This window comes from Merops nubicus, unplaced genomic scaffold (genome assembly GCF_000691845.1).
Source record: "Merops nubicus isolate BGI_N331 unplaced genomic scaffold, ASM69184v1 scaffold7386, whole genome shotgun sequence".
In the NCBI taxonomy this organism is placed as follows: domain Eukaryota; kingdom Metazoa; phylum Chordata; class Aves; order Coraciiformes; family Meropidae; genus Merops; species Merops nubicus.
This window is the reverse complement of record NW_008615554.1, coordinates 22,804-38,926: the sequence shown is the minus strand read 5'-3', so window position 1 is coordinate 38,926 and position 16,123 is coordinate 22,804. Positions and strand designations below refer to the sequence as shown.

The window sequence follows — 16,123 nt, the reverse complement described above, 5'->3', positions numbered from 1 at the left end:
GGACAGTTTTTGTGTGTTTTTTTCATATTTGGGAAACAACGTATGGCACAATATATACATAACATGATATATGGCAAAAGAGGAATATATTTCTTCTTTTGCTTATTTTGATACTCTGCAAACCACCTGAAATAAAAATTTAGGACAACAAAATGTGAAATGAGGAAAGGTCTAGAAGCATGCACTCTCTCCATTCACAGAATTAAATTATCAAGTGAAATTAGCCTAGTGAAGCAGCTAAGTGCCTTGTTTTAAAAGTTAGAAACATAAAAGCAAGGTCATGCAATACCATTCCCATCTTTTATACAAAAAACATGAAGGCATTTAAATGCCTGAAGTAATGATAAAAATGATAGCTGATTTTACCATAAATATATATTACTGCTTTTTAAGCTTAGGGATTATTTCAAGTAGCCTTTTATTATATCAAATAAAATAAGGATTCTATTTATACAGAAAGAGTCAAGTAATAAAATGAAGCCCATATTCCTTAAGACAAGACGCATTCATGCCTCTCCCACTGGAGAGACTGGTTCAACAATTTTACAGTTAAACAGAATTAATTCTACTCTCAAAAATCCATTGACCTTAAGCTTTTAACAAACATTTGCAACTGCAGAGTGTATTGTCAATATTTACAAATCCTTAAAATTATATTTCACTAGAACAGCTTTTATTTGCTTTATTAATATTTCCTTGCAAATGTATGCTTATCCATATCAGAGAAGAAGAAACAGCTGCTACTCACAGGAAATCTCTGGGGTCCGACAGCAGGTCTTGGCTGGGCTGGAACTGGCAGCAAGGGCACTGAAACAAGAAGCACCTTTTAACACCATTTGTTTTACCTAACAGTTGTTGCTGTTATTTCCAAAAGCAGTTGCAGTACGAAGACACGACTGAAAACTGCTACATTTACCCTCCTGCGTCACAGTTCCTACAATTCACGCTAAGCAACCATTCTCTCCCCTGCAACATGCAACAGGGCAATTAGGATTCTCCTAGTTAATCTGCATAACTTAATTCTGCATTTTCCAGAATTAACTTGCTCCTTGTTGCAGAAAGGAAAACTAGAATACTTACTTAGCCAAAGCTGACAGACACTCGAGTGCCCTTCAAGTAGAAGGATACATGATTTATTTCCCTTCCCAACTTCACACCCCTCGAGGTTTTCTAGGCATCTCCCAGTCTTGCCACCAACCTCCCACAACAAGCATGGGCATGAGAGACTATCTGGTAAATGTCACTGCTCACAGGAGGGTAAAATGAGGCAGGCAGTGGCTATGAACATCAAGCAAAAACTGCTGAGTCCAGCCTTGCCAGCACACTGCTGTACGGAGCTGTGATCACAGCCCGTGTAACCACAGAACCGCTGAGCTCAGAGCAAAGGCTGTTACGACAGAGACACCAAGAAGAATCCAGAGAACATCTTCCTGAAAAAACACCTCCAAAGTTAGTATTTCAGGGAGATTAAAAGGGATGAATTGTCCATCCAACTTCACCTCAAAAGACAAGACACAGCAGTGCTTCCACAAACAGGCAGTGTTATAGCACAATGCACCTACAGCTGGATCACCGTGGGGACTGAATCTATATTTGAATCCCCAAGGCATAAGAGCAGACTTTCCCATTGTCCAGTGCACTTTATTTCATTTCTGAAGTTGTCTAAGTGGGTAAAAGTACAAAAGTTTCAATGTTAAAGGCCTGAAGGAGTTAAATAAAGCATTTCAAACAGCACTGTTAGCTCATTCACTAAAAACTTTCAGTAAGGTTATTTTCCTTCAGATTGCTTTTAGCACTTCTGAAAGCAACAAGAAAACATTTTCCCCACAGCGTTAAACATCAGCTTTGTAGACAGCTACTGTATCACACTTTGGAGTAGGAAAGATGTTCAGAAATACAGCTAGGATAAGGGAGAATCTTTGTGCATTTCCTGACACAGGAGTTTGCTAAGATGCCTCAAAAATCCCTTTTTCACTTGGTAACTGAGGCACAAGAACTAATGCATCAGTGGTTATTTTTAGATCATGTCCACCTCTGGCTTCTTATCCACTTTTAAGTACTTGTTGTTTACCAGTTTGGGGAACAATGGGGTAAGCTAATGGCACCAGTCTTTCAGCACCAAAGGACTGCAGGCAAACTTAGTATCAGGTTACATGAGAAAATTAGCTAAATAGTCTCATCTTGGTTACTAATGAGCATCTGTTGATATCAAACAGCCATGGCCACCTGGAAAAGATTGACGGGGTGCTCTTGACAGACCTAGGACTAAAATAGCTCAGGTATTACAGGTCAGAGAGGCACTCAGAAAAATCATACAGGGAGGGAAACGTGGAGAAATGTCAACTCAACAGGGCACTTGTGCCTATTTCAGTAACCTGCCTCTGGCAGTAGCATGCATAGATACATATATATATTTTAAGCAAATGAATTTAATACTCATGAAAGATAGTAGTTCAAACTCTGTGCCCTTGCAATCCTTGGACACTTGCTGAAGCAGCAAAGAAGTCTCAAATAAGTATTCATTCTTCTGATGTCAGATCCCAAAGGTTTGAGAAGTATGTTACAAAAATAGTACACAGTATGTTGCCAGACATTATTTTAAGAACATTAAACTGGTTTTGGTTGTAAATTCCAATGCTATATCTGAGGCAAAGAAGCAATTCCTGTATTATTTAGAATTATAATGTCATTTTTCCCAAGACACCAAACAGGTTTTAAAAGGTAGATGGCATACTAATCTGCAGAGCTGCCATAAACTGCTGATTAGTTCATGTCAAATTTGGCAGCACCCACAGTATCCCTGAAATAGTTATTTGTGGTATAACCATTAAAGGCAGGGGGGGAGAGAATGGAAACCCAATAGCTGTTACCTTAGGTTGAATTACTATTTCATAGTACATGTATGTGCAGTCCTCCAGCCTTTGTGAGTTGATCAGACTCACACCTGGACATGCACTCAGCCAAAAATTGTTGTGAAATTTTGAGTTTTAAGTAACAATTTACAGGAGGTTTGAGCCTATTTTAGAAACTACTGATATACTCAACACATTTCAAGACTCATTCAAACCAGGAAGATGTTGAGAAAGTGTATTTCTATGACCTGCAGTTAGAAAAAGTGTCCCTGGTGCTGACAATTAAAGTATGTGAGCTTAATCCTGCCATAAAATTAGAGAGGAAAAAAATCCCAGTCTACACTATAACATTACAGCACACCATTGAAATTACCAGAACCTAAGTGTGTATATCATGCGCTTCCAGACATGGCATTTTTAGCTTCCAGACATCATATTTTCAACAGCAGAATCCCAGTTAACTTTGAACTTATCTGACTCAATGGGTAAAACCCCTCATGTGTCTGGAAATACATTCAGCCAAGAAGGGGCAGGACACCACCAAGAACATGAAGCCAGTCTGCTCTTTCATACTTCCTGTTACCCTGAAATAAATGAAGATGCATGTGAAACATCCTCATGTTTCCAACTACCACTCTCTGCCTGCTGGGGCCTCGAGCAGATGGATTAAACTGAGGAGGACTTCTTAAGGGGAAGTTTACAACAGTTCTCCCTACACTGGAATTTCTATCATTTGCCTGCAGTGACTGCTTAAAAATTCACCATAACATGCAAATGAAGATTTTAGAATTATGCTCATCTTCCCTGAAGAAAACTACTGATTTCCTACACATTTTCATTAGGAGTGCAACTTTACACTTACATTCAACAATTATACTGCTTCAGACTAAAAGACTGAGATGGTCACTTCTCTCAGCCACTGCAGAAGACTCTGCTCTCTAATCAAGAATACTAAAATCCTACAACGATTTAGAAGATTGCATTTAATAGGATGCTGCACAGCTACTAGCAGAAATATTTACTAGTTCTGCCAAGGATTCCTTCAGTAAAATGAATGGCACAAAGGTCTTTTGTATGAACCAGCTGCCATCAATACACATAGAAGCTCTTCCTCACTGAAACAGAGGTCTTGCACCGTTCGTAAATGGATCACACATTCTCCAGGGCTGCACATTCCAAGACGACAACCACACTTCTACCAGTCAGGAAATGAATGTGCACACAATAGGAATAAGATCTAAAAAGGAAGGCTACAAATCCACTGTTGAAGATCTCCTAACACGCAGAAGGTACAGTACACAACTTCACTAAAATAAGGAACTGCAAATAAAGACAGAAGACTACACTCAAGATAAAGCAAAGCCCCTAGAATACCCCCAGTGCCACAGTTGTAGTGGTAAGGCTGAGACAAGCCTGAAGCCACCCAGTAACATGAAATAAAACCACAGACAAAAGAAAAAAAATACACTCATGTACTTTTAACATTAGGCAAAAGCAAAAATCACCAGTAGCTAATGGTAGCAGTGGGAGGACACCAGCTCACCCAGATACAGAAGATCTGATGACTGTTTCACAGGGACACAGGAGAGGCATCTAGAACACTCCACAGTTTCAATCATTGACAAAACAGCAACTGCTGCTTTGGAAATGTTAGGAAAATGCACAGAAGGAACAAATCCAAGACTAAAGGACCTTCTGGACTGCTTCCAGATAATCTGTCCCAATGCATAATTTGGTGGGAAGCACTGATTTTATTAGACAGGAAAAAGCAAAATCCTCTCTGTAACAGCTACTATAAAGCCACCTGTGAGAAGCCTAATAGATCTCTATCAACTGGCAACGTCCTGCTCTGCCAAATTCCTACTTTTCATCGGTCAGATAAGTGAAGCAAAGGTAGCACTGGCTTAGAGTTCTGCTAATTTGAAGGGGGGAAAAGGGGGAATACAGAAAACTTGATGTTAAGTAGGAAATAAATATATATTTATTTTTGTCTAGTCCCAACAGAATCACAAATCAGAGTAATATAGGTGCCTTTTTTTTTTTATCCCCTTAGGGATTAAAAAACCTAAGTAATGTTAAAGGCTCTGCTGAAAGCTGACCTAAAAAGCATAGCCCAAGGGGTGCTTGTGTTAAGGTATGGTAAAAAGGTATTTGCAGGATGCAAAACAATCACAAATGTAGCACTGAAAGGAGAACTGAGGCCATGTATCTCTGTCAAGTCACATCAGCAGCTGGAGCTTTTTGCAGAGCTATGACAGTGCAAGGACTGCCTCAGCATTCTCTCACTGAAATAGGTGGGTGGGCATTCTGAGGATGTTTGGCTGAAGCTAGAATGATGTGGGAAACCACACGCTGCAGTACTTACCTCATTTTGAAAAGTGACATTTGCTACCTTTTAAAAAGAATGTTCTCGTCTCAGTTTCCATTTTTACTGCTTTTTGCAGGATTTACAGTAGAGTAACAAAGACGATAAAGAAGTTGAAAAAGCTTTACTATTTCAGCTGGCCACAGTTCAACAACATTATGTCTTACTTCAGGCAAAACTTTTGTTTCAAGTTTAAGTGGAAAAATAGCAGCCTGAAGCACATTTCCATCAAGTGATAAACTGTTGCATCTCTGGCAAAGAATAAGATGAGTCACACTCATGTGACTGGGAAGGTGTTCAGAAAGCTCACCTTGTACAGGTGTCACTACTGTCCCCTTGAAATGTGGATTTATGTGTATGTTCTTCGGTTGCTGAGGTGTCACTGGAGGTGGAGTCATCATTATTCTAGGCGTTTCTATCTGAGGGGGCATATGTAGCCCTGGAGGAGGAGAAGAATGATGCTGATGCTGTAAAGGAAGCAGAGATTGTAACTGTTGCTGCTGCTGCTGCTGTTGATGCTGTTGTTGATGTTGCTGTTGATGTTGCTGCTGCTGCTGTTGCTGCTGCTGGAACAGACTCCTAACAGGTTGCTGGTGTGTTGGAATTAACCTCTGTGAATGAGTCTAAAGTCAGACAAAAGAATAAAGTCAATATGCTTTTAAAATCAAAATATACTGACATAAACCAGCACAAAACCATGACACCTTTGGAGAACAACCAAGGCCAAACATGAACAGAAAAACTTCTTTCCCATATCATCAACTGAAACTGTTAAGAACCAGCAGCACAGGAAAGCAAAAACAACTGACAACATTTACATGAAAGAAAGGACAGCAAGGAACAAGGAACACACAGGGAATGTAGACATTTACTGACTTATTTTTCAGTGAAACTATTTTTGTGTACTAAGGTTCTGCATGTCACTGGAAATGGTAACCAGCTGCGATAATGTATGTGTGATGATGTCTAGAAATCTGAGTCCTAGTATCAAAACAAATCCACTACCTGTTGTCTCACATATAAAGAGCCTCTCTGAGAAAACTGACTAACAGCAGCAACAAAAGTCAAAGTACAGATTAAGCTAGATTCTTGAGATATCAGTACAGGCCACCTATCCATACTGCTTGAAGAAAAAAAACTACTCTAAAGATACCTTTCAAAGGTACCTATTACAACACAGAAGAATGTCTCTTGCTGTGCAACACTCAGACACAAATGGCCAGGATCAGTTACCATAAAGAAAAATATGTTTTTCTTCATGTTCTTCTGCTTCTGAACTCTTATACTTATTATAATACTTATTCTTATACTAGAGAATCAGTCTTAATCCAGTAACTTTCAAAGGGTAACACAAGAAAAGTTGCAGTCAACTTTGTAGTAACAAAGATGTGACATCAATTTTTTCAGCAGCTGTATACATAAAGCAAAGCAGCTATAAAGTACTCAAAAGAAAATACTGTGACAAGCACAAAGTGTTTACAACATTTATGATCAAAACCAGAAAAGACTGCAGCAATACAGAAAAAAAAAATTCCACCTTCACTGTTTTAAAAGCATGAAATATTCTACTGCAGAGCTCTCAACCGCCTGAGACATCCACCGACTCCTGCTAGGGATCAGCACCTAGAGTTACTGCTGTTGAAAAAATCCCCTTTGTTTAGTACAGGTGACCTTGTCCTGCAAAGACACACACAGGCTTTGTTCTACAGCCTCAGCTTCCCATACATTTTATGGCAGTTCACAAAACTAACTGTGGGCTACATCTTGATCACACACCTGCTGTTTTGTTGGTAACATCTTTTGGTTTGATACTAAGCACAGTGTGTGTTGGGGGGAAGAGTAACAAAGCAAAATTTCATCTGAGATCCCAAGACACTAATTTATCAAGCAGAAAAAGTTTAAGAAATTTTTTTAATATTTTTTTTTTAACTAACCTACTATAGGAATGTGGGTCTGAACATGTTTATGTTGCATGTACAGGACTTCTCAGAGCAATTATTTTTTTCTTCTATCCTTATACAAACCACTAAGTTTGTGACTGTGCTCTATGTATGAGTCAAAATCCACTTTCTTTTTGGAGGCCTGGAGATTCCTTCAAATTGAGGCTGGTAACAGAACTAAACACACACTTCACCAATCACCACATTATGCAAAGCCCATCTCACCTAACAGTGCTCTGAAGGAGCAAAAAGTGTATGTTGGAATATATATTCCACCCTTGTAAATACTGACAATTTAGAATGCATTTCTCTGTAATTTCCTGGAAGTATGTTCAAGGAATACTAAGGATTAAGAGGTACCATTGTTGATGGCTGGTTTGGCAGCAGTGCAGGCCTGTGATCCTTCATTCTTCCCCTATCATTGTCTCTCCTTTGTTCTCCCATTCCGTGGCACATAATTGAGCCTCCTCTTCGGCCTCTCCTCGAGCCGTACCGCCCCTGTTTGAGCTGCCTTTCCCTTTCTTCAAATTCAAGTAATGCTGCTTTTGCTTCCGCAGAAAGTTCTGTCAAAAGAGAGAGATGACGACAGAAGTATTTTAGCTTCATCCTGAAAAATACTGTGAAAAAAAACATCACTAGAACTACGGACGCATCCCTGCAACTGATATGCAATTTGCAGACACTTTGATCTCCTTTAGGTGGCATGTTAACATTTCATTAAAGACATCTTTAAAAGGAAAATGCACACAGATACTTGTGTCTGTTGCACAGGCAAAAAGCAGCAGGTAAATGAAACAAACATGAACAAAAGAGTTTGCTTGTGTCTTTCATATGCTACACCTTCACGCCTTATGCTGTTAAGATGCTGTTAAGATCTGTGTTATCTTAAACATCATCTCATTTATCTGCAGAGGTGTCAGGCAATACAATGAAAACTCCCAGTAAACTTTACAGTAAATGATATGTTGGCTTTTCCATATAAACAGATTTTATCTTGCCAGACTCTTTTGCATATTGGCCTGTTCCAAAGAAGGACTTTTTGGTTGTCCAGTTCCAAAGAAGGACCTGCAGGTCACCAAAATGTTTTTCTAATTTATTAAGTAACTACTTAATATTTACTCTATTGTATGTGGTTTAACAACCAGATGAAGTTTACAAGTGATAGGAGAGAGCACACTTCAAAATCTGTGCTCAGCTCAAGTCAAACACACAGCCACTGATAACATCCACCCTGCTCACACACAAGTAAACACCAGAGAACAGACGGTACTCAATGAAGACTGACAAATTTGCTTGAAACCTGGGACAACACTGATAATATTAAGAGAAAACCATGCAGTAACAGGCCCAGGTAGTCAAATTACTTGGAAATAGAAAGTCTACAACAAACTTTAGGAAACACCCTGTGACAGTACAAGCAGTGCCACTCGTCACATTTCAGTTCCTTCAGGGGGATAAACTTTAACCCAAACATACAGCTGCAGATTCCTTGATACCTCTAAAATTCACTTCTGCCTCTAACAAAGCAAACTTAAACTACTCTACAGGAAACACTTGTGACAAATAAAACACATTTTGAATTCATGTAAATGGCAATTAGTGCAAGAACTTCAGTATTCCATTTTGAAATTCTGCTGTTAATGTTAAAGGGTACAGGGACCCTTTAACATTAACATCCTTTCCAAGAGAAGGTGGTTTTACTTGCTCATGCTATACATAGTGGCAGAGCCCAAGATGATGCCCATAGTATGCTTAGGAAGGGCCAGAGAATCATACTCCCTCACGTCTCAGTATGGTGCTAAATGTGCACACTATGGATTTCTGAGGAAGATTAAGATAAAGGTACTCTTGTCCAAAGCAATCAAAAGCATCAGATGCAACTAAAAGCACCACCTTATCCATCCTCAGCTGTCAGGGATGAAAAAAAAATGTTGGTTTAACAGGAAAAACAGAGCTCTGATTTCAAGCCTCTTTCCTGCCCACCCCTGCAGCAATTTCAGTTTCTTTATAGGCTTCCAAGTGTCAAATGGCTAATTTGGGCTTTCAGCTGGTCTGCAGGAAAGACAGACCACTAGCTCCCATACACATATGGGAAGAAATGGTGGCACTGTATCACAAAGCAATAGCTCTCCTGGGGAGGATGTGAATCCTGCACGGCATCCTGCTCCTTGGAACGTGTTCTCTTTTTCCAGTAATAGGACAGGCGGGGCAATTTTTCTGCCATCTTCCACACTATAACCCTGAAGTCAGCAAAGGAGCTTGGAAAGCAAAGTTCAGTCACTGCAACAAGCACCCACCACTGATATTCATTCTAGATGATAAAAGCTATTTCCTATTAACCAGATTAGAAGTCACATGTGAGGAAAGCAATTCTTACTGAACAGAGGAACAGAGTGAGGCTTCCTAGAAGGCGAGATCGTGTCCAAGTCTCTCAGCCTCTTGAGCACATATCAAAGTACACAGAATAGAAACAGCTTTAGAAGAATGGCCTGCTCTGAACAAAACTACTTCAGAGGGCTGTGCTGATCAAACTTGGGGAAGAGATGACAGCATCCAAGGCAAAGCCCGTCCTGATGATCTTTGATGTGCAGGTAGTTTTAACTCTTCATAATGAAAATGAATACGCTGTTTTCCTAGGCATTTTACAGCTCTCAAACTTTAAAGGCTGTGTCCTTAAAGGCACAGTCCATGCAGCGAGCTAAACTCATGAATACCTCAAGTGCTTTATATTGCTATGAGTCACCATGCAGCAAATTAGTCAGCTTAATTTTTAGGTGAGCTGTTTATTGAATTTGTGATCATCACACCACATATACAAAGATCAAGGAGAGGATATAGCATGGAAGATGGACTGCAGAGAGGGGAGCAAGGAAAAGTCCCTGTCTTCCCAGAAAGCAAGATCAGACTGCTGACTTGGAAAAGGGGTGACGAGCAAAGGAAGAGAACTTCTTTCCCTCTCTAGACTCCCAAAGTACAGCCAGATACTCACACGAGACTGCTCCTCCCTGGCTAAGGGCTTGTGTGTGTTGTGAGCAGAATGCAGTGAGCCAGGCTGGACACTGCCAGGCCCCTGGACAGTGTGTGCAGCTGCTGCAGCACAGGGCCACCAGCTCCTGCCCACACCAACCCTGAGCACAGGTCTCCGCAGCTACGTCTGCCTTTGGTTGCTCCCAGAGAGCAACAGCATTTCAAATCCCCAGGTTTGGGAATCCCAGAATCCCTGTCATCCTGGAGAATGTAGGGATTTACAACACAAACCATATTCCATAACAGTTGTAAAAAAAAAAATAAATATATACACATACATTTACATACATATGCAATCTAAATTGAGAGATAGACAACGTTCTCCTCTAACTTTTTTTACCTCCATCATCCAGACTTGCAACCTGATTACATTATGTGCTTCTGTACACAGCACAAGAGGCCGACACTGAAACCACTCATTTTCATTTCCTAGTCTTGCCCCAAAATCTTGGCATAGAGTGAACATAAGCCAACTAAGCAAGACACAACAAAAAGTACTCCCACATCAAATAACCCTTGTTACCGCTTTGCAAAGGGCTCTATGTAAGTGCAAGGTTTGGATTCGTTTTTTAAATTAGGTTCAGAGGGAATACTTTAGTTTGGTGATGCCAAACAAAGCCATTTTTCTTCCCATTCCTTAATAGGTAACTAAATCCAGAGCATAATTACAATTCCAGCTCTGGAATTCCATTACAGGCACTGAAAGAAGTCACACATTTCCTCATCAAAGATGACAAACTCACTATCTCCATAAGTCAGTTACACAGTTGTCCTACAATACCTCTCCTTTAAACTTTTAAAAACCACTACTTATTTTAAAGAAACGTTTAGGAAAGCCTCAGCTACATTCATGAGAATGTAGTTTTACATGTTTTTTACCAGCACACACTTATTCTCATCTTGACTGTACAGTTCTCACACCCATGGTTAATGCAGTGAATCAGCAATTATTTTCCTAGTGTCTCCAAATGTCAAGATTAATTTCACTATCACTGGTAATAAAATGGTTTCAAACGACATCTTTAATCAGCAAGTAAGAATGCACTCCTCCAATAGAGACAAGCTGTCACAAAAGGTCACCAAAATGTGACAGGATGGAAATTACGTTTGTAACTTCAACTGAAATGTTAATTCCTCTTTAAGTGTTTTCTCAACTATGTTCAGATTTTGAAGTAAGGAGATGTAGCACTGCAATGAAGTTTCATTTTTAAACCAGCAGCATCTGTAAAAATTTGCTATATAATATCAAAAGCAAGCAGTTATTTATATGCAAACAAGTGGGTTTTTTGCTATTTAACTTTCCACCACCTGGTCAATCCTTTTGTCTCTGTCAACAAATTAACATGAAAAACTAGTATAAAGAGAAACATTTCACAACAGTAAGACTGTATTTTTACCAAAGATTGGTTTCAAAAAATAGCTCTTTGATTTATAGATTCATCCACATTTTTGTTTCCTTTTCCTTACATCCCAGAGCTACATCCCAAGCTACTTAACACTATGTTTAAAGATGTCTAATACAAATCACTGTTCCTTTAACAGTCAAGCTCCATGACAGGTTTTCTCCTCATTGACTCGTCTTGTCTTTGCATTAAACTACACAGGAAACCCACAGATATATGGAAATGCAGGCAATTGTCACTTGACTTGCAATTATGTGCAGAGATACAGCTACTTCAGGGCACATATTGTATACAAATATTTTAATATATCTACTTTTAAAATATTCTCTTTTGTAAAGCCACCAGCACCCTCTGTATATAAAAGATATGGTCTGCATGTAGAATTTCGGTCCTATGGTTGAGAACATATTTGGAATACACCTCAGCTAAAGTATCCCTTCCCCATGAGACTACTCTGCGCCTCTAGAGGGTTCCCTTCAGTCTTATTCTAATCCAAACCCATTCTTGATTATCAAGACAATGCTGAATAAAGGCCCTTAATACACACTTTGCCTGAAACTGCAACTAAGAAAAGCTAATTGCTAAAAACAAAACAGCAGATGAGAAAGATCTTGATTCAAAATCATAAACGGATGTCTCCCACAGCACAACGAACCACTGTGAAAGTCTGGTTCAGCCTCTGCAGCTGACTCATGGCTGCCCACGAACAAGGCCTCTTAGACACAACACCTGTTATAGAATTAAGGGTTCTCAATTAAGTAAAAGTCCAAATTCCTCAGAACCAAATTAAAGAATTAGTAGGCTATGCAACTCAAGAGAAAAATCCTGACAACTGCCATCCTTTGTGAAGCAAGGCTTTTAATGTAAGAGGATAATTTAATCAGGATGAGATGAGACCATCTAGGTATGTACTCTGGGAAGGTAATTCCAAAATGCCCTGTTGTCCCAAAGGTGCTGACTCATCTAGAAGTGAAGCAGAAGCATCAGCTGCCAAGCTCACGCTGCATGGCACCCACCTTAGAGCAATCTTGTGTGAAGAATACATCCCTATGGTCTGGCAAAACTTGAAGTATCATCAAAACATTCTCCCAGTGGTATCTGGCACTTAGCCAACAGTAGCTAACCATTTGCCTTCATTATCAGTTCACCTCTCTTCTATACCTTGATTCTTTCAAAAAAAAAAAATCAGGGCTTTTTCTCCATAGTTTGAATTGATATTTTGGTTCAGTAGCAAAACTACTACTGCACACCTTTCTGAAAGCAAAACTTAATTTCTGCCCATATCCCTCATACCACATTTTTCATTATTATTATCACCACCACGAAGAGGCAATACAGTTACCCCAGTGGGACAGGTATAACACCAGTACCTGTGTACCCAGGTCACATGAGGGGTCTTGAAGTTAACTCCGAAAACCATAAACCAGTGTAGTTTTACTTACAGACTAAAAGAAAGCAGCTGCAATGAAGCTGCAAATCTACTACTTCTTCTGAACTAGCAAATTCATTAGCTACAGGAGCAGTGTTCTTAGAAACACACACATGTTATGCTACTCAAATAAGAAGAGAATACACCCTTTTTGAAACGGCCTAAAGAATCAAGGATATATAAGTCGCAGATTGTTCTGTGTTAGAGAAGCTGAAGCAAGAAAACAGAGGTTTCCCTGTTTTTCTAAAATGCTCCCCAGGAAGTTACTATTTCTCTAGGTCAGCCCAACAGTAGGAACACAACGGGTTCACAGCACTCATGCTTCTGAGGAAAAACAGCAAACGTGCAGTTATTTCACAGCAGAACACAAGGTTTGTGTTATCAACTGAAAATATTCCAAGGACGGAAGTCCAAAGGAATTCCTTAAAATGTATTTCACGAAGTCCATGAAGAAGCACAGTTCAGATAGCTGGTGTGTGAAAACAGGAAAGCCTGAAACAGTAAAGACACCACAAAGATCTCAAAGAACAAACATTGTGCTCTTCAAAACATGACACACTTAAACATTAGTCCCAAGGAGATAAGACCTTGCACATGCTACAACAGACTCGTGTGACTTTGGACAACTTGGACATAGGTCAGTCTGAGTTTTAAGGTGACTGTTTTGTCTTTTGCTATTAAACTCTTATCTGAAAGTTCTGGCAAGCCTTTAATCCATTGCCCCAAAACCTTACCCAAAGTTTCTGGAATGTTTCTCCTTTCTCTTGTCACATCTGAAAGCCTGATAATTGTTCCTTCTTTCCGTTCTGTTTTGAAACGTAATCGTCCAGACTCCTCATCATCATCCTCCTCTTCATCAGATTCTTCTTTTGTTTCTTTCTGAAGTTTCAGAGATTCAATAGCTGCCTGAATCATGAAACAGAGGACAAGCACACTGAAAAAAACTCTACTTTCTTGTGATCAGTAAGTGTCGAAAGACAAAGCTTTCTTTAAAGGTCCCTTTGTACAAATTTTGCTGGCATTATGCATTATTTTCATATATGACACTGAACATTTAAATGCTTGGGTTTTCTTTAATATAAAGACATGAATTATATAGTAAATGATATGGTAAAATCTATGGAGAAAACCCATTTTGCTGCAATATTTAAGGCAATATAAAAACTCCAGTTAGAACCACCATCTGATTAGTAGCTACTTTCACACACAGAGCAACGTTTTACCACCAAGTTAGCTCAGATGAATCTGGTAGTATCCCAGGTTTGCAAGCAATACAAACATTTTTTTTTTCCCCCACTTGTTAACAACTAGCAGTAGCATGTTGTTAAGAAAAAAAAAAAAGAAACTAAAACCTCAATTTTATTCCTCGAGGTATGTGTAACTGTACTGGTCTTCACTTTTTCTACTCCTTGAATACTTCCCAGTTTTAATTCAACAATTAGAAAAAAATTTAATACGCTAAATTTGTATATTGGAATGTTACTCCCTTGCCTTCATTTACTTTCCAGTTCTCTCTATAACAAAGAACAATTATTTAGATGAAACAATATTCCAAATGAAAATGGATCCCTCTTCAAATTAAAAGAAAAAATTCAATTTAATTTTCCTATGCTGGCATGATAAAATTAATGTTCAGAATATTACACAAGTTATATTTGATTTTTAGAGTGTAAAATTAGAGTATTTTAATGAAGTCTGATTTTCCTTAAAATATTTACTTACTGTGTGTTTGGTTATTTCTTGCACAAGCCTACTTGCTCATTTCTTCAGAGGCTGCACATGCATTTTAGTTCTTTGCAAAGCCACTAACTACATCATAACTTTTATGCTGCTTGAGGATAGTTAAAAAATGAGTGAAATGTAACATGCAAAGATGGTTTAATCTTCTAATTAGCCAGATTGGTGCAGTAATTTATCTGAAAAAGGCACAGCAAGCCTGTCAGTCAGGCAGACAGGCACTAAGTCACAAATCAGGAGTAATTAATGACAAAATGGTGCAAGAGATGGCAAATTTCATTATCCAGGAGCCCAACTTCATCCAAAACCAAAAATAAACATGGGAAGCAAGATCAGAGACAGAATCTGGCAAAACAGTTCCTACTTTGAAAGACACCATACCACAGGAACTCAAGCTCAAAGCTACTCCAACTTCAGCCTGGTGAATAAATGATCTCTACAATCAGTTATTGGGCTTTGATGGGTTACTGACCCAAAGTCATTTCCATTTTATCATATCCTTAGCTCAGAACGTGTTTTTTTCCATTTCAGACAAACTGAACTACAAGAACTACATCTCCTCTATTCAAGAACCACATCTCTTGACCTCACAAAAATGCTTTAAGGTAGAGCTAAGAGAATAGCTGGTTTACAGAAAGTTTTAAGGCCTATTTTTTTTTTTTTTAAAAAAATACTGTTACGTAACATATCACAAAATGCAGCCAAAAACAACTGACAGGAGAGTGGGCAAAAATAAAAATGAAAAAAAAAAACCCACCTTCAAGACTGAAAGAAATTCAAACCTCAAAAGCAAATCCAAACTGAGCACAACTGGTCTAATTAACATACCCATATATAATCAAAGCACCTCTGAGGACAGTCACTTGAGACTCATGGAACATAGGAGGAATGTTAGCAAGGAAAGAGATGCTACCTTAGTGTAACAAACAAGAAGGAGGGAGAAAAACAGGGTTAGTGTTTTACTTTCAAAAGAGGGACTCCCAAAAGAGAAGTAGCAAGATCTGTACCAAGTCTATGCTTTTAAATATCACAAACACCATCATTTCACTGTCTTTAAAAATTTTCCCTTCAGGATCAGGATTTGGATGTCAGAGTTGGGGTGGCTGTTTTGTAAGATGTGCTCTCCATTACACTGAGCCTCCTACTTTAGAGCATAAACCCCAGACACATCCATTCTCTATGTCCATGCCCCTCAAAAGCCACATTGGAATTCCAGTTTTGATTCATCAAAGACTGGTCTCACTCATGTAATCTCACCCATGAGCGCAAAACTCACTCACGCAAGGCTCTGCGTGTGACTCAGACTGCAGAATCAGGACTAGCATGGTTAATGCAGCCTGCATTGTCCTAAAAAGTCTGCAATGCTTTAA

General features: G+C 39.0%; 1 protein-coding gene across 1 annotated transcript in view; it reads right to left on the bottom strand.

Moving 5' to 3' along the window:
* The window catches only part of LOC103775109 (RNA-binding protein 33-like), a gene marked incomplete at both ends in the record, with an annotated part of 46,413 nt that overhangs the window by 16,406 nt on the left and 13,884 nt on the right, over positions 1–16,123 (bottom strand). Inside the window, 4 exons of the mRNA XM_008942553.1 lie at positions 749–807; positions 5,528–5,840; positions 7,518–7,720; positions 13,751–13,922. Coding sequence (XP_008940801.1) covers positions 749–807; positions 5,528–5,840; positions 7,518–7,720; positions 13,751–13,922 — 747 coding nt within the window. The remainder of the gene's footprint in view (positions 1–748; positions 808–5,527; positions 5,841–7,517; positions 7,721–13,750; positions 13,923–16,123) is intronic.